The sequence below is a fragment of the Amblyomma americanum genome, chromosome 9, assembly GCF_052857255.1.
Source record: "Amblyomma americanum isolate KBUSLIRL-KWMA chromosome 9, ASM5285725v1, whole genome shotgun sequence".
In the NCBI taxonomy this organism is placed as follows: Eukaryota; Metazoa; Arthropoda; class Arachnida; order Ixodida; family Ixodidae; genus Amblyomma; species Amblyomma americanum.
The window spans coordinates 133,375,213-133,394,698 of NC_135505.1; the positions used below are offsets into that span (position 1 = coordinate 133,375,213).

At 45.6% G+C, this 19,486-nt stretch overlaps 1 protein-coding gene and 1 pseudogene across 1 annotated transcript in view; both read right to left on the reverse strand.

The window, feature by feature from the left end:
* The window catches only part of LOC144103693 (uncharacterized), a 57,443-nt gene that overhangs the window by 2,270 nt on the left and 35,687 nt on the right, over positions 1-19,486 (reverse strand). The window contains exons 2-10 of the mRNA XM_077636351.1: positions 14,177-14,269; positions 8,862-8,981; positions 7,151-7,429; positions 5,768-5,926; positions 3,861-4,352; positions 3,408-3,488; positions 2,334-2,390; positions 1,406-1,491; positions 473-643 (exon numbers count right to left, since the gene is read on the reverse strand). Of these exons, the coding sequence (XP_077492477.1) occupies positions 473-643; positions 1,406-1,491; positions 2,334-2,390; positions 3,408-3,488; positions 3,861-4,352; positions 5,768-5,926; positions 7,151-7,429; positions 8,862-8,981; positions 14,177-14,190 (1,459 nt within the window). The 5' untranslated portion in view covers positions 14,191-14,269. The remainder of the gene's footprint in view (positions 1-472; positions 644-1,405; positions 1,492-2,333; positions 2,391-3,407; positions 3,489-3,860; positions 4,353-5,767; positions 5,927-7,150; positions 7,430-8,861; positions 8,982-14,176; positions 14,270-19,486) is intronic.
* LOC144105762 (U2 spliceosomal RNA) lies at positions 14,916-15,058 on the reverse strand (annotated as a pseudogene).

Consider the following 19,486-nt stretch of genomic DNA (forward strand, 5'->3'; position numbering starts at 1 on the left):
TCCTCAAGCAATGATCACACGAACCAAGAGCCTTAGAAACACTGGTACGAGATTGTTACCTGCTTCTCGTTTAGAGTGAAATTATCCTGCGGTGATAGCACTCGCGTAAAAACGTTTGTGGAGCCAAGCAGCTCAAGCGAAGCGTAATAAAAAAAAATCTGCAGCAGAAGAAAGCGCTCAGGACAGATTGCATGAATTATATGATATATAACAAAAGGCGCACGCCTGCACCAATAATGCTGATCCAGGCGCATTTATCTTGTACTCTCGGGCCGGTGCTCAGTTCGTTATCGGTTCATGTTCTCAGAGCTTGATGGCGCCACTGGTACTTTTCGGCCGTCGCTCAGTCATTTCAGGCGAGCTTGTCCATGGTTGTACGTCTACCAGCAGTGTCTACCATGTTTAGAATTCATTTCGTGTTTTCAAATACCACGTTTGTGCCACTGGACAAACAAAACGATGGTCAACTTGCCGGTGCTGGTCAGTTCTTGCACAGCGCCGGCGTGCGGACCATGGTCAGCGCCGTCACTTTGACGACGTTGGTCGTGGAGATGCTGGTCGTCGTCCTTCGTACCAGTGTTGTTGTGCTCCAGCGCTTGCAGCTTAAGTCCCATGCCAGCATTTTGCCTTGCCAACGCACGATCTGCATTGAAAGAACGAGAGAGAAGAGAGAGAAGATGAAGAAGAAAATTAGGACTCCTCGTCGTCAGCTGGTAAGAAGGTACACACTCTGCAGTCGGCCAGGACACCACCTTTGTTGTGTGTCATGTTGGTGGACAGGTTTCAAGCCATGAAATGCGTACATATCGAGAGTTAGAGCGGATAGAACTAGCGAGAAAATCCTACACCAATCATCATCATCATATGAACTTACTTTCAACGTTTCAAGTTTATGGCTACGTCTGTACTCGTGCTTATGCGAATTTTAAATGTGGAGTTTGACGTCCCGAAGCGACACATGCGAAACATGGACTATAGGGGCGTTATTAAAGAATTAAGTTTGGCTAGTTGGTGCTTTTGATTCACAGACGGCGACATATTACTAGCGTTAATAAACACAAAGGACAGAGAGCAGAAACACACAGGACAGAAACACACAGGGGCACCGTAGTGGAGGACTCCGGATTAGTTTAAAGCACCTGTTATTGATGGAGAGGAAGGGATCGGATGCAAGACTCTTCGCCGTACGCCGGAAAGGAGTCAACCTGTTTACTATATATAGTGAGCAGAAGTAAGACCTAAAGTAAGAACTAAATATTTACACCGTCATTCAGTGCGGTTGTTATTTCCGGTCCTGAATTTACTTCACGTTAATACAAAATAAACATTTTTTCTGTTGCGATACTTTCGCTCGACTCTCACGTATAGAACACTAGAAAAAATAAAAACTGGATCAGAAACTTACTTCCGTAGACCAGGGTCACAGCGACGACAGCCACAGCCAAGCCCACAAGTGCGAGCGAGCAGCAAATACGCACGAAGAACTGAAGGCTGAAACAAAGGTCATAATTTTGAGCCTGACTTATGCAGAAATTTTCAATTGGGAGAGGGTGTGGAAACTTAGCTGTGATGGAGGCCATCACGGCTGGAGCATAGTCGGGATAATGAAAGATTTAGCATAGCGCGTTGTCATGTGAGGCAGTTAACTGCCGTAAAGATTGCCACATGACCAATGAAAGCTGTTTACACAATACCAGGACCCCTTTACACGCATACGTTACTCCCACGACATCCACACATAGCGTGTCATGTGTCATGAACATCCCTTCAACTTTTTTAGTGCGATCGAATAATGGAGGCCTCCCTTCGCTATTATTACATTTTATTGCTAGGCACGGAACAGTAATTTTAAGCCGATAAATTCGCAACTGAACGGACAAATTCGTATTTCGCGCGAGACTGGTCAGTCAAACTCCAAAATGTACACCATGATTGAACCAGGTGCGATCGATCACCACGCTACGAGCTTTATTTATTTTCTATATTTTTATGAATTTTTTTGCGATGAACCCTGTCAATAATAGGTAGTGTTATAAAATTTATGGTTCAAGTCATGAATAATGTCATATCATGCTCGGTGTTTTGTTTTTTTATTTTTGAGAAAACTCACACGATGTAATCCCTGAACAGTCTGTTACATTCCACAAACACGTAATGGAATGGAAATTTCTGGTATATACGAAAGGGGCAAGACACACGTCAGCTTTGTGTCAACTGTTTCGGTTCCACGCTTGAGGCATAGCTATAGAACGCGTAGACCATCCCCATACCCGGTCATCGTTTCGATAAGCACTTCGGTTGCCACGTGTAATTTGATTGCTGAGGTTTCTTACGGTTTTTTTTTGGCACTCCGGCGAAGCGTGCTGTAGAAGTTGTCGGTCTCGACCGATCTGGGACAAGGAAAAAAAAAGAAAAACGTCAGAAAAATATCTTGGACTCCAAGATATTTTTCTGACCTGCGATCGTGACAGCGGCTTCACAATGCAAGGAGGGCACTATCCTTTTCATCCGCCATTTCTGGATTGTCACGCTAGCAGGTTCAAGAGAATCAGCCGACGCCATTGGTTGGAAGTTTTTTTTCTTTTTATGGAGAAAAATGCTTTTTTTCTTCACTTGTATCTGACTGTAGAAAGTCGATGGCATATTGATGTTCAATCGAAGGACAATGGAACATCTATTACAGAACATCGGACCACGGCTTGCTGTAGGTCTGGGTCTGCCAACCAGGTGACCCAGGTAGGGGAGGGGAATTTGGAAACTTAGGGGTGAGAAGGACGGACAAGAGAAGAGCAGTATTCCATGTCGGCGTAGGAGGATGGCAGTTAGGGCAATGGGGCTGCTGTATAAGTTTGTATTAGGAGTTTGGGTTAGGAGTAATTGAACTGGAATCGAATTCTGCGGTATACGCGAGTCTGTCGGATCATGAAGGTCGAGTGCAGCGAAGTGAGTTTAAATAGGCGTGATCGCATGCGTGTGTAGTGTAGCCTGATGGCCTTCTTGATGACCACTCCTTCGTCCACTGTCGGTGGGCCTGACCATGGGATCACTGTCTCCCGGTGAAAAATTTCGCAGTGAGCTGTTGTGCGAGATCATTACCAGTGATTCCCATGTGAACAGGAATCCACCGAAGGGTTACAGGGTGTGGTTGCAATTGTGTTCATCTGGTTTGACACGCGTGTGATCGTACGCTGTCGTGTCCCTGCCGCGCGGATTGGTGCATGGGGGCTCTGTACCTGCCAGGATTTGTAAACAAGGGGCCGCGTTAGCCTACGAACCGAAGCCTACGAACTTGCACGCTGTGAGAACAGAACACTATACACCGTCGCTGAGCCTCTTCCGCGGTAGACTCAGGCAACAGAGACGTGCATGACGTAGTTCCAAAGCAAGCAAATGCTTCATGTACTCACCTCGTGTCGGAGCCGCCGAATATTGTAGCTATGAGGCCTTCGGCGTAACTTGCATGTGGGGGTGCAGGAATTTCGTCCCTCCTGAAACGAAGGTCCATTACATACTGTGAGAGAAACTGTATGGAATACTTATGGATGTTTATTGGAGGCGCTGGATGAGTGACTAGTACTACACTCTAATAGAAAGGAGTAAAAAGGGGAGTAAGCTCTCCTGTAGCGTACACCCTTTTATACACGGGAGTGCTGGAGGACAGCTCTCTTCTTCTTCACTGCCACATAGGCGCATTTGTTTTTAGAGAGAGACGAGGCACCATCGATGTTCAGATGTTGGTATAAGCAGCAACATTTCGGGACGGTTAGAGTTCGCATCAATCTCTGAATCGCTATCAGCAATGACCCGCTTACTCTGACACCTCCGGCATATAACGACGTCGGATATCGTCCACAACTTACATGTCTGCTTCAGCCGATTTCAGCAGGTCCTTGATGACATTATCCAGCTCCTCTTTCTCTCGAACCATGGACGGCGTTATCCTAGGTTGTCGTGAACGCCTTTCGCCACGCTCCAAGAAAGTGTGCGGCCTGATCCTCTGCTGCGGCAGAGACTCGATATTCAGCTGTGAGGGCACAGGGCTGGGCAGCCTGGACACGACGGGACTGTTACGCTTCGACGTCGATGGGCTGCCGGCTGGGGGCGTCATCGGCATATCCTTCGAGGGAGCCGGGCTAGGGTTCTTGGAACTTGTCCGGCTGCTCTTCTTCAATGGCCCCGGGATCACTCTTTTTGGCGTGGACTGCACGGTCCTCTTCGACGACGTAGGGCTCGGCATTTTTGACGTCACCGGGCTGGCTGGCTTTGATGCCAGCGGAGTCAGGCTGCCAACCATTTCGTTAACCATGGCCTTGGCACGGCGGCCAATGGACTCACTGGACAACGTGGGACTCCTGAAAAGAGGAGAGAGGTGCTATGAGCAGCTGAAAAGACGACAACGTCGGAGAACAAAGAAATAATAATGCCTTCGAGGGCCGAGGACAGACTCATTATATTTTCTCCTCCCCCGTATCCTAGTAATGCAAAACTATTGGTGAATTGACTGTCGTTAGTTTCGGCAGTTTTTTTTAAACTATCGGTAGAGCATAAAGACTATCGATAGTATTAGTATTTATAGAATTAGTTGATATACTTAAGTATCGATAGTGCAATGACAGGACTCGCTGTTCTCGTAGTGCGAGGACGGTGAGTCCTGTCATAATTACCGCCAGAAACTATACATAGAGTACAAAGACTACCGATAGTAGTACTATCGATAGTATTAGTATCCATAGTTCAATGACAGGACTTACTTTTCTCCTAGAGCGAGAACAGCCAGTCCTGTCATAGTTACCGCCAGCTTCATACTATGCACTCGGGAAACCAAATTTGTACTGTAGTTGAGCTCGTGTGTTTGACGTTTTGCTATTGATAGTACGAACAATCGAAAATACTACACATAATGCTATCGATAGTTTTTTTTTACCATTGATAGTTCGATGGTGACCGAACTAACGATAGTATCGATAGTACTAGCGATAGCTTTGCATCCCCACCGTATCCTGCGAACTGCGAAGTTCTGCATTAGCTTTGAAACAGCTAGCTAGAGATAAAGTTTCCTAGAATCAGGCAGTGTTGGTGGGTTGTGCTTGTAGTAGTTAATGGCACAGCGATAACAAGAGCCAAACTCAAGGTGTTACGGTTCAGTCATGGTTGATAGACACCTTTAGCATACCGTGTACCGTGTTGCCGTTACCGAAGTACCGGTAGCCCGCCCACCACCGGTGAGCACGCGCAGATTGGTTCCGATGCTGCAGGAGCGCGCTCAGCTGCAGGTTACCTGGCGCCATCTGGCGCCGGCAAGGCTAACTGCGCATGCGGATTGGCTGCGTGCGCGCTCCCGGTTCTGCGGTACCGGTAATGATAACACGGTATCCTGAAGGCGTCCATTACCACTGAGATTTAAAACTTGCGAATTTAAAACGAGGGTTTATTGACCATGTTGTTTAATAATGGAACCGCAAGGAGAAATTTAACTCGGATTGTGGAGACGGATTACCCAATTCTAATAACAGTCGCGTCAGGGTCCCTTTATCATGATAATAATAATAATAGTTGGTTTTTTGCGGAAAGGAAATGGCGCAGTATCTGTCTCATATATCGGCGGACACCTGAACCGCGCCTTAAGGGAAGGGATAAAGGAGGGAGTGAAAGAAAAAAGGAAGACTGAGGTGCCGTAGTGGAGGGCTCCGGAATAATTTCGACCACCTGGGGATCTTTAACGTGCACTGTACTTCCAAAGTATATACTTCATGCCTTGTTCTCTTACCGATGGGAGGCAGGCGAGTTGTGGGCCTTTTCCTCCATTGTGTGGGCGACGATGGCCAGGATATCCGCGTCCGGCATCTCCACGGCTGGTCCCGTGTTTGGGGCGAAGGTGCTTGCGCGCCGGAGCAAGGCGCGGCTCTCTTCGTCCTTTATCGATTCACTGTGAAAACGAAAAAAATGGAGTGGACACTTATACCCCTGTCACGTGAGCACCGCAGAGGCCTTTGAGCATCAGCTCTTTATGTTCAAAGGCGTAAGGAGTGCAGCTAGCTACACGGCATACATACCTAACCTAACCTAACCTAACCTAAAGGCGCCCGTCCGAAACCTTTCGAGCCCAAAGGCGCGGCTTTTCGAGAACCTGTGATGGCGGTTGCATCCAATGTCAAAAATGAAATTAAAGAAAACTATATGCAGTCAGAAATGTTTCAAAACATCTTGTAAATATACGAAACGTGTGTCTGGTTTATATGTTATGCTGAGATTTCAACGCAGTAAAATTGTTGCACCAACACCGAGTACCCCTGGTGGCTCAGACAATACGCAAAACCTGCTGCTGCTGATGAGAGTAGCTATTTCAGTTCCTTTAAGGAAGGGATAAGAGTAAGAAATTGCTTGAGCTCAACGAATGAACAGAATTCGCCACTTTAATTTTAAAACACCTACTTCAGCGGTCTCAAGCAAAGCAGCTGGAGCTTCAACGATTGTTTTACCTTTGGGCGGCACCGTGTAGCTGCGTCGCTGCTACTTTGAGCTTTCGCTCCCTTGGTGAAAAGAGGTGCCTTTGCTTAAAAGGCCTTCGGGGAATGCCGTGTGAGAGGGGCATTAAGCTCTGCCTTAAGGGCATGATGCGATAGCTGATAGGTTAACTCCTATATATGCACAGTTGGTGTTACTCAGCATTCTGCTTAGCGGTTAAGCCAAAGGCATTTGGGCCCTTAGGACGAAGGTATTTAGGTCAAAGGCCCCTAAATGCCTTTGACCTAAAGGACTTCCACCTAAAGGCCTTCAATCTAAACCCCTTGAACCTAATGGCCTCATCCTAAAGGCCTTTACTCTGAAGACCTTTGGAGACATTAATACTAGTTACTAGTAGTAACTAGTAAACAAATACGTATGTACTCTTAAGCGCCGTCCGTAATTTCTGCTAACAAATTTTTGCTCAATTTTTGCTAATAAACAACGCTCCCGTGGACGTAGGATGTTGAACTCAACGGCCTGAGTTCCGCAACAGCGCCTATTCCTGCGATGCTTCTTAACGAGGGGTACATGAACATTCGTTGAGCTGTAATTAAGCTTAGCGTGCTTTGAGGATAGACTTTCTCTCTGAAAATCGTATATCTCGAACTTGCCTCCCACCCCAAACGCATTAGGATTCGCTTACTCGCGGATACCGATGCCCACGTCATCTGCCGGTTGGTACGAGAACCTCTTCTCTTCTTTGGGCGAGTCCACAACGGTCACTCTCTTTTTAACCGGGGTATCCACTCTCTTTTTGTCAGGAGTCTCGGAGGCCCTTGTTTTCGCCTGGTGCTCAATGCGGAGGTTTGCGGTGTCTCTGAGCAGCCGCTGGGCGTGCGCTGCGTCCTCTGCCGACTCCTGTGACTTCTTTTTGTCCAACGCTGCCTGAAGTCTTCGCGCTTCCAGCTGAAGCACCGTCGCCCTGAAACGTTATAAGTTCGTTCCTTTCATTTAGTTTCAGCTCTTGAGTACGAACAACACGGAGTCGCAGCGCAGAGTCGCGGAAGAAAACAAACGAGTCTCACAAAGGCTAACGAGAGTGAGGAAATAGACACCGGAAACTGGAAACTAACAGGAAAGATTGACTGAGAGAGGGATGAAGTAAAGGAAAAGACGAGAAGACAACTAGGATCTTTCAGGGTGGCTACACCGCAGACAAACGGTATGCGGTGTATGGGGTTTAACGGCCCAAAGCGACACTGTCTATGAGAGACTCCGTAGTGGATGGCTCCGGATGACTTTAGGCGTTCTAGATTTAACGAGCGCTAACATCGCGTAGCACACGGGCGGTTTTGCATTTCGCCTCCATTGAAACGCAACCGCTGTGGCCGGGATTGTACCCGCCTCCCCGAGTTCAGCAGTCGAGCGCTCTAACCAGTGAGTTACCGTGGTGGGTCGCTGCACACAGAAAGGGGAAAATGGAGTCACAGAAAGAAGGAAAGCTGAGTTTGTCGTGTAAATGGAACGCCTTAACGGTTAATAAAGACAGAACATCAACAGTGTGTTTGTACGCCGGCACTCAAGGTTGTGACGCTTAAGTATTTAAGTACTGCTTTGATGCTGTTCTGAGCTGAAGAATGTTGAAGCCACAGTCTTAGTATCTTGATCTCTGACAGGGGCCGTGATTCTAAACGAACCAGCGTTGCTTTGAGAGAGACGTTCACTATAAAATGGGGAAGTTCCAAAGGAGGTATACACTGTTCTCTTGCACCTGCAGTGCAGAAACGAACAAGAGTAGCCGCAGCCAAGGGTGTTCGCATCCAGACAAGATCTGTGTTTTCCGGCGAAAGACAGAAAACCGTCGACTGTAGTTCGTGCTTTTATGGAGGAAAAACGGTAAGGCGCCCGTGTGCTGTGCGATGTCAGTGCACGTTAAAGATCCCCAGGTGGTCGAAATTATTCCGGAGCCCTCCACTACGACACCTCTCTCTTCCTTTCTTCTTTCACTCCCTCCTTTATCCCTTCCCTTACGGCGCGGTTCAGGTGTCCAACGATATATGAGACAGATACTGCGCCATTTCCTTTCCCCCCCAAATACCAATTATATTATTATTAGTTCGTGCTCATCAGACAAGGACACATAGCCCTCTCAGACTGGTGAGGTAAGAACACCATACGTCAGGCTATTGAGGACATCACTTGAACGTTTCGGTCATTAATGTCTGGGTTTTCTTCATTCGTAAGGAAATACAAGTTGACCACGCTAGCATATACTGTTAGTGAAGATTTACTGTTCGTGCAAGAGCGTCTGCAGATGATTTTGCACTCCTCGACTTCGTAACATCTTCAATACAACAATCAATATATCCGACGTGCTTAGAACATGTCATGCTTTAGCCGCTGTGCCAGCTTACTTTGAGCGTGACACGACGGACATGGTTGACATCTGCAGGACATCGTCGGCCATGTCTTGCGCCTTTCTTGCGGTCTCTCTGGCCGTCGCCTCTGCCGTGGCTTTGGCAGCTTCCTTTGGCCTTTGATGTGGGCGCAGAGAATATAAGTTACAAAGAATCTTCATTTGCACAAGGCACAAAGAGCGGGCAACAACATGAATACGACACATCCAAATGGCGCTTGACCATTCGTAAAGGAGCCCACCGCTCTCGTTCAATACTGCGCCGATAGAATGATCTTCCACAGGCTGCTAACGCACATTTTACTCAGAGTAGGCACTGCATTGCGGATCAAAGGCTTCACGCTATTGATCAACACCAGTCGAAACGACAGAGCCGGGTCAAAAATACGGCAAAATGTTAGGTCGTTTTGTCGTACAGCCATATTTTTCTGTAGTACTGTAGTTTTTCCTGTCGTACTTTTATGTGGTCCGCAATTCTGTGGTACTTTTCTGTAGTAACTACACAAAATGCTGTTGTCCCTAGAAAAACTTCTGTTGTTACTACAAATTAACACAAAAAATTACAGAAAACTTGTGACGAAAAATAATTCTCGATTGGGGTATGTGTCCCCACGAACAAGAAAGAGGCGGGCCAGGCTGTGAAGACAAATCTTGGTTATGAACCTTGAGTTAATTTTTTTTGTCAGAAAGATCACTTTGGCGATGAAAGTCGGTCTCTACTGCAGTCAGTACGGCGAGGACTCTCGTCTGAACAAGGTACAATGTATCAGGCAGAGCACAGACGACAGCGAAGAAAATAAAGAACCTAGAAAGAATTCCTAGCAAAAAAAATTGTTTGAGCGAATAAGCTGCGGCTCCTGCCTATCACGGAAAACTGCATATATTTAGCAGACCGAAGCGCTGTTCCCTTAATTGAATTTTTGTTTTCGTCAGTGTGGTGCTTGCTGCTTACTCAGTCTAGACGAGAAATGCTCCGACGGCTTACATGTCAGTTAATATGCGAAGCACTGTTTTCCGCGTTATTTTATCATTTCTTTCACGCATTAAGTGGCCACGAGATGTCAGGCCTGAGTGAAAAAGTGAAAAAACTCTGATAGTTTTGTTTTAAGCGAACTGTGAATGCATATATCCCACAAAACGTCTCAAATGCGTGAACCCTGCACGATAGGCGGCTAAGTGCGCCCCTGAAAATGTTGCTTAAATAAAATAAGCTCTTTACTGATTTCTTAGTGCGCCGTCATCCCGAACCAAACAATGTAATGAACAGGGTATTGTTGCAAACGTAGCTCATATGACGCTTTACATAACTTCGTCCGTCGATGACAGTGACGTCACCAGTGGCTAGCCTACAAAAGGAACTGCGCGACGCCGGAGCATTCAGAGGGCACGGCACCTGGACAACCGGCAACATGTCTAAGCCTCCGATCCTGCTGTTACAGGTTCGTTATTTGACTAATATTGGAAGTGTTAGGAGTGACAACCGCTTTCTGTTAGTTCTGCCGTGCCCTGGAAGATTGTTGACTGCTTTGACTGTTTTGAGTGACACTTGGTCTATGTTATTGTCTTTGTTGGTTTCTGGTGATATTGAGGAAAACCCGGGGCCAAAGACTGCTGAAATGTTGCAGTTAATTCTAGAAAACCAGGCCACGTCGGATGCTAAAATAGATAAACTGAGAACAGAAATGACCGAACTTAATGCAAAATGCGATAGGATGACTGGATTTCTTGATATTATCGAAGAAATGAACAAACGAATGCAAACTTTAGAGACCCTTGTTCGTCAGCAGGCAGATAAGTTGACTGAATATGAGAACAGGAGCAGAAGTAATAATCTTTTGGTTTTTGGTGTCAAAGAAGCAAAAGACGAATCAGATTCCGATCTGAGGGAAGCTGTGGTTCAGAAGATATTTAATGAAAAATTGGGCGTTCAGGCGAAAACTATAGACAGAATTCATCGTATAGGCAAGAAAAAAACTGGTAGCCATAGACCTGTCATTATGCACTTTTTCGACTCTAGAGAAAGAGAGTTGGTATTTAAGAATTGCGGGAAGTTGAAAGGCGGCCCGATAAGTGTAAGCCCAGACTATGCGAAGGAAACAGTAGCAGTACGAAAAAAACTGTGGCAAAGTAGTAAAGCAGAAAGAGATAACGGAACAAAGGTCAAACTGATACATGATAAACTTAAGATTAACAACACCATTTACGCATGGGATCATGAACGACAAGAGCGTTGTCTGTACCGAACCCACCAAGATAAGATAGGACGACCCAAAGTTATCGATGAGTCTGCTGGTCATAGTTCGCTATCCCCGACCAAATCAACTGCAGATTCTGATGATCATAGCGATTGCTCGCAAATATAGCTCAGAATTATTCTGTTAAACGCCCGCAGTGTAGCAAACAAAACAACTGATTTAGAACATTTGCTAATTTTCGAGAACCCTGACTTATTGTTAATAACCGAGACCTGGTTACATGAGGGAATTAGTAACGATAGCATTTTCCCACCAGGCTACCATGTTTTTAGATGGGATAGAAATTCTAGAGGAGGGGGGGTGGCTATTGTTGTGAAAAGCACAGTAGCTGCAGTCGCTCTTAACTGCAGCCTTTCTGAAATGGTGTGGTGCAAGGTTTCTTGTGGGAGCCTTGTACATTTAGTAGGTGTTGTGTACAGGCCGCCTTCTACATCTCCTGAATTTTTGGATGAATTGCTTTTGTTCCTTAACTCTCATGTAAATAAGAACACCAGACTGATAATGGCTGGCGACTTTAATTTGCCACATATTAATTGGGAAACTTTGTCAACAGGTAATGTAGAAATAAGCAGTGCGAATAAAGTAATGGAAATTATGTTTGCTCATAACCTTAAGCAAATAGTAAAGGATTTTACAAGGGTTACATCGGGGTCCCAGTCATTGTTGGACTTGGTTTTCTTATCCCCTAAAGTGGCAGACCGCACTATATCTGTCAAGCCGGGATTATCTGACCACAAGATGATCTGTTTGAATGTGCGGTTGAACACACAAGTTCGCAAAAAATCGCATGTTTTAATACGGGTCAAAGATTACAGCCGGGCAGACGATACGTCTATCTTAGACGTCTTAGAAGAAAACTTAAATCAGTTTGCAACTGCATCACACCATGAAAGTGTCGAGGAATTGTGGCAACGTTTTAAGGGCACACTAAAATATTGCATTGATAGGTTTGTTCCCACTCGCTCAAAGAAATCGAAGCAGCTCAATCCTTGGATCACTAGAGATATCATTCAGTTAAAGCGCAAGGTAAAAAGGCTGCGAAAGCAAAAAAATAGAGCGACAGAACTTTCAAACATCAAAAAGAAGCTGAAAACAGTGTTATTAGATTCGAAAAAACTTACTTCAATACAACACTGACTAATTTTCTCACAAGCTCACCACAAAAGTTCTGGCGATATTTTTCAGCGAAAAAGAACGCAATCACACAGGTAATGGATGGGGACGATGAGGTGACTGATAAAAACGATATTGCAAATCTGTTTAATGATTTCTTCCAGTCGGTCTTTAGTAGGGATGACAATGATATTGAGAGTGATCCTACAATAATTTACCCGTTGCCATACTCAATGCACGAGATTCGCATCAATAGGGAGGGCATCTGTGAGCAGCTGCTGTCTCTGGACCCGAAGAAATCGAGCGGTCCCGATGAAATACCGACGGAATTCCTTAAACGGTATGCTGAGTGGTTATCATATTATTTGCAAATTTTATTTGAAAAGTCATTGCGGGATCATTCTTTACCTCGTGACTGGCGCAGCGCAATAGTAGTTCCGGTATTTAAAGGCGGTAATCGACTTCTTGTAAAAAACTACAGGCCAATTTCACTCACTTCCGTATGTTGCAAGGTTTTTGAACACATAATAGCTAAACACATCCTTCATTTTTTGGAAATAAATGACCTATTGTGTCCATTTCAGCATGGTTTTCGGACCGGCCTTTCGACAGTAACGCAGTTAATTGAAACAGTGAACGACTTTTGCAAGGCTATAGATGAACGTCAGCAGGTAGATGTGGTCTGTGTAGACTTCTCGAAGGCTTTCGATAAAGTTCCGCATCATAAGCTTCTTTTTAAACTACGCAGATTAGGAATCGCTGAAAATATAGTACTGTGGATTCAGGCCTATCTAAGTAACCGCTGTCAAGTCGTCAAAATAGAAAGTGCAGTATCGGATAGGCGTGAAGTTCGGTCGGGGGTGCCACAGGGCTCCGTTTTAGGTCCGCTTTTGTTTTTATTGTATATAAATGATATTTCTGCTATCGTCGAATCGCCTGTCAGAATGAAACTCTTTGCCGATGATTGTTTGATTTACTCTCCTGTGGCTTCCCCGGCAGATCAGATGAACATAAATAGGTGTCTTCAGTCGTTAAACTCGTGGTGCCTGAAATGGGGTATGGAAATAAACTACAAAAAATCTAATTACATGCAAGTAACAAGGAAGCAGAATGTTATGATGTTTCGATACAATATCGGTGAAAATTCCTTAGATCAAGTAAAGTGTCTCAAGTACTTGGGAGTGACATTAACAAATAATCTTGACTGGCGCACCCATATTGAAAATGTCTATTTAAAAGCCTACCAGAAGATCTGTTTCCTGAGGAGGAAGTTGCCGAATGCGACTAGAGAAATTAAATTGATTGCGTACAAGACGTTCGTGCGGCCAATCATAGAGTACGCAAGTGCAGTGTGGAGTCCTCATCAAAAGGGTTTAAAACGGCAACTGGAAAGATTGCAAAGGATGTCAGCACGTTTTATATGCTCTAAATACCGCCGCACTGATTCAGTCACAGCAATGCTAAAAGAGTGTCAGTTAGAATCACTAGAAGTAAGAAGAACAAAGCAGAAATTGAAACTTTTTTTTTCTGATAATGAATGATAAAGTCAAAGTTAATAAACATCACTATGTTACACCTCCCCTGAAGCGTTGCCCTCGGAAAAATCACAGTAAGGTATTACAACCTATTATTACACGTACTGATGTCTATCGCTACTCCTTTTTTCCCGATGCTGTAGAAATTTGGAATCAACTACCAAGTGACGTTGTGGACCAAACAGATGTAAAAAAATTTGTGATAGGTGTGAACGCGTTCCTGGAAGATTGCTGTGCAAATCTGTAATTCTGTGCATTTGAGTGTTTCTTTTTTTTTTAGCGAAGAGAATTGCACTTGTGTCTATATATGTTTCCCTCCCTGTAATGACCCTCATGCAGAGGGTTAACAGTATGAATAAATAAAATAAAACATTCCATCACTAAGAGAACAAGACGTAAAATATACTAACGGCTGTCCAGTCATGTTTGTCGGCCTCCAGTTGGTTGAGCGAGTACCCCTTGTAGGTGTTCACCAGGCGACAACCTTAGGTTGAGGTTCGTTCCTAGGGACGAAACCCAAACATCACCACACACTACCTATCACCACACAGTACCAGTGTTTTGAACTGCACCAGTGCGTCTGAGTTTCTATAAATGGCTTGGATTTCGGATTTTGGCTCGACATTAGGAAAATCTGAGCAGCCGTAAACAGGCACACGTGGTTTGCACCGGACGGCTTGCCAACTGCACGTGAACATAGGTGAAAACGGTAGCGGGAAGCGGCGAAGAAAATACTGCTTTATATCCCGACCGAATTATTCGCTACTCTATTCACCCGTCGTGCCACTACATAGTTCCCAGAGAAGACCTGCCGGTGCGGCGGAATTAAATTTGCAGAAAAAATCGATGGAAATAATGTTAGTTATGCGAAAAGGCAGCGGGATAAGGGAGCAGAGGTTCCAGTCAGGCTGTCAGAATAAATGCCACCCAGGAGGACGCGCTATATAAACAGTTCGTTCTAAATTCGATTTCAGCCCATCAGTTCTCTTGATATAGCTTAAGCAAATGTCCGTCTGTCTGTTGATGCCAGGAAGAAAGGAATGTGCACAGGCCTGCTCACTGGCTCAAGAAGAGCCACAGTCGCTACCACGAGCAGATAGCAGGAGAGTTGAAAGATCGGATAGATAGACAGGATAGTAAAGACGCGCTAAAGACAAGGCCGATCCCGGAGGTAGTGCAATACCGGGCCAACCGGTGGCGGGAGTGAAGCATCCTTCAAACTCTCCGCCACATTTCCAAAAATAAGTCCAACTTGGACCCGTAGCAGATACTCCAAGGGGTCCGGACATTATGCAAACGCAAATGAAACTGAGCGGAAACACTTCGCGCACCATCAAAAACGGGAGGAAGTGAGAGCGTACGACGTTACCCTTTGCTGATCCGCTTCAACTTCGTCTTCTTCCGGTTGGCACGCTAATGTCGAGGGCATTTTTTTTCTTTTCTTTTTTAGGAAGATTTTATTAAGTATGTATTAATTCGTGGAATGACGCCTTTGCTGCGTCCATTGTAAGTATAGCTAGGGCGTAGAAGCTTTCAAGCCAGCTTTCCTGCTGGCTTTTTCACAACGCTCCGTGCAAGCATTCTGTACGGTGCTCAATAAAGGAATTTGAATTCGAATACATAAGGTCAGGAGTAGTAGTAATTGGTTTTGGGGGAAAGGAAATGGCGCAGTATTTGTCTCATATATCGTTGGACACCTGAACCGCGCCGTAAGGGAAGGGATAAAGAAGGAATTGAAAGAAAGGAAGAAAGAGGTGCCGTAGTGGAGGGCTCCGAAATAATTTCGACCACCTGGGGATCTTTAACGTGCGCTGACATCGCACAGCACACGGGCGCATAAGGTCAGTACAGTATGCGTTTTTTGCACAAGAGTTATTAGATGGTGAAAAAACTTTATTGGAACCCGTCTTGGAAACGTTTCTCGGTTAAAGCCATCTACCGTTAGTGAACATCATCATCTGAGCATCATTATAGTGACCTTGGAAGAATTCGAGAAAATTTAGAAAATTTGGAGCTGAGTGTAATTACTAGGAAAATAGTTTTGAAAAGTAATCTGTTCTATGTAGGAAGCCGTGATCGCGAAGAGTGGCGGACGCACCAGCGAAGAGCATTGGAAAAATCTCAAACACTTAAGAAGCACGGAATTCGGTACTACAGCGCTTTTTATGGCGACAGCTGCAGAGATAAGAGGCTAAACTGTGTCAGGGTGAAGAGGCCGACGTGGTCATGCACGTCACCGTCGAGAATTATTTAAAATAAGGATAAGATAGAGTAGATGAGACGAGATTTCTACTGCGCAAAATGGACATACTGGTGGTAAAAGCAACAAGTAAAAACATTAATTTTATCGCGGCAGCTCACCTGCTGGAATAAAGTATTTTAAAGATAGAGATACGCTCGTCAAGATGACTAGAAATGAAATGCGAGACAATACATATGACGTCACTAGCTCAGGTCTCAATGTGCTTGCTTTATTTCTAAGTTTACCTCTTAAAGACTGCAACTTCCAGGAGAAGTTATACGATAAATCACGAAACTCCACAACGTGCAGCAGTGAATAAAAATTTCTCCGATACTCCTTCAACCATTAAGCGTATTAAAGCTCTATTTTTTCGTTTCTTGGGGGGGGGGGGGGTAGCAGCCGCGTTGTAAGATGTATAAGACATTCTCTTTCAGTGCGCTGCCTTTGTACAGTTATCTAACCTTTAAACAGTTAGACAATTGTTCTCTACTAAATCACTAAGTTCCCAGAAAAAAATAATGCTGCTCACTAGACCATGCGACGCTCAACACCACTCATTTAGCTTGTCTCGTCTAAAAAGTACATTATTTTTTGAAATTTTGACACTTCATTCCTGACACCTGTGTTAAAGAAAACTAATTCGTCTTTACTAATCCATATTTATAAAGATTTCGGTTACTCTCAGCTCTTAAACTCGGTATAAAACAATTTAGCGTACTTTTGACGAGCAAAGAAGCTTCAACGTAGTTTTCTGTTTTTACCTTCTTGCCTTTCTATCCAACTGATCCGGAGTTCCCGGGTTCGAAGCCGATCGCGGCGGCTGCGTTTCGATGGAGGCGAAACGCATAGGCGCCCGAGGGCTGTGCGATGTCAGTGCACGTTAAATATTATATATTATAATTGGTTTTGGGGGAAAGGAAATGGCACAGTATCTGTCTCATATATCGTTGGGCACCTGAACCGCGCCGTAAGGGAAGGGATAAAGGAGGGAGTGAAAGAAGAAAGGAAGAAGAGGTGCCGTAGTGGAGGGCTCCGGAATAATTTCGACCACCTGGGGATCTTTAACGTGCTGTGACATTCCTTGTGTGCTACGAGGTACATTCCTTGTGTGTGCTACGAGGTTCCACGTTCGACGGCGCGGCGTAGACGGAGACCCAGATGACAGGCATCATCAATTACCCAGCCATGCTCGTTGAGAGTGACAACCAGAACGAAGGGGTTCGTCTGTCGCTCCGGGAAACCAGATTAAGGGTCGCCCCTGTCTTCCCACATTCTTGGCGAGTCTTGCCTGTCCGCCATGACAGGTGTCCGTCACGGCCATCCTGGGAATGCGCTTTTGTTCACTAGCGCCTGTCTTCCCACATTCTTGGCGAGTACTGCCTGTCCGCCATGACAGGTGTCCGTCACGGCCCTTCCGAGCACATTCCAGGACAAGGGAACTGTCAGCGATCCAGAGCGCGCCGTACCACAGCCGACGCTATGCGCTACCGCGAAGACAACATTCTTTCCCTCGGACTCAACACGTGAGGGGGGCGAGACAATAAGTGCGGTGGTATGTTTGTGCGCCCAGGTGAAAGCCCTAGCCCCCCCTCCTTCCCCTCCGGCGTGGGCGTCCTCACCCTAGGGAGTGTGGAGAAGAGCATATAAAAATCGAGAAGCAGTACGGAAGAAGCACGCTCAGGACGACATCGTTCGCCAAGAGGGCCTTCAGCGCGGAAGCCCGACGGCGTGCAGCTTCTGCCAGCAACCGCTCGAGCCCAACTCCGGAGCACTCCATCGCCCCCATGAAGTCGTCGGCACGTAAGCTCGGACGCCCCAGCCTCTGATGTAAAATCTTAATCATGTGTAATTATTGAATATATCTGTTTGTTTAAACTGAGCCATACGGTGTCTCTTTGCCTCTCCGTCCCGTGTGGACCTGCGCATTATGGGGGTCATCACAGTGCACTGACATCGCACAGAACACGGGCGCCTTAGCGTTTTTCCTCCATAAAAACGCAGCCGCCGCGGTCGGGTTCGAACCCGGGAACTCCGGATCAGTAGCCGAGCGCCCTAACCACTGAGCCACCGCGGCGGGACGTTAAAGATCCCCAGGTGGACGAAATTATTCCGGAGCCCTCCACTATTGCACCTCTTTTTTCCTTTCTTCTTTCACTCCCCCCTTTATTCCTTGCTTTACGGCGCAGTACATGTGTCCGCCTATATGTAAAACAGAGTGTGCGGCATTTCCTTTCCCTAAAAACCAATTATTATTATTATTATTATTACTACTATTATTATTATTATTATTATTATTATTATTATTATTATTATTATTATTATTATTATTATTATTATTATTATTATTATTATTATTATTATTATTATTATTATTATTATTATTATTGCTGTGAGTGATCTCCCTGCTTGACGTGCGCCTCATTCAAGCTCCCCCGCCGCGGTGGCTCAGTGGTTAGGGCGCTCGACTACTGATCCGGAGTTCCCGGGTTCGAACCCGACCGCGGCGGCTGCGTTTTTATGGAGGAAAAACGCTAAGGCGCCCGTGTGCTGTGCGATGTCAGTGCACGTTAAAGATCCCCAGGTGGTCGAAATTATTCCGGAGCCCTCCACTACGGCACCTCTTCTTTCATTTCTGCTTTCACTCCCTCCTTTATCCCTCCCCTTACGCCGCGGTTCAGGTGTCCAACGATATATGAGACAGATACTGCCCCATTTCCTTTCTCCCAAAACCAATTATTATTATTATTATCATTCAAGCTACTGAAACTCGGCCTCGATGCGGTAGCGACAATGAGCGATGCGCTTATGCAGGGGTGTTATCCTGCATTCTTTGTTTTTATCATTATTTATTGATTCGGTTTTTTTATTGCCCTCAGAAGCCTCAGGGCGTTAAGAGAAATAAATGCGTAATATTTGGTCAAAAGGTTGTACGTGTGCCTATTTTCGACCGCAGGCTGACGAAGACGAAGACAGTGCGAAGTCGCGGTATTACAAATGAAAATTGGATGAATAGATGGGCCACTGAACGGCAGCCGAAGAGGACGATCTTCTACAATGAGGTGTGTAGGAGTAATATAATAATAATAATAATAATTGGTTTTTTGGGGAAAGGAAATGGCGCAGTATCTGTCTCATATATCTTTGGACACCTGAACCGCGCCGTAAGGGAAGGGATAAGGAGGGAATGAAAGAAGAAAGGTAGAATAGGTGCCTAGTGGAGGGCTCCGGCATAATTTCGACCACCTGGGGATCTTTAACGTGCACTGACATCGCACAGCACACGGGCGCCTTAGCGTTTTTCCTCCATAAAAACGCAGCCGCCGCGGTCGGGTTCGAACCCGGGAACTCCGGATCAGTAGTCGAGCGCCCTAACCACTGAGCCACCGCGGCGGGGTAGGAGTAATAATAATTGGGTTTTTGCGGAAAGGAAATGGCGCAGTATCTGTCTCATATATCGGCAGACAGCTGATCCGCGCCG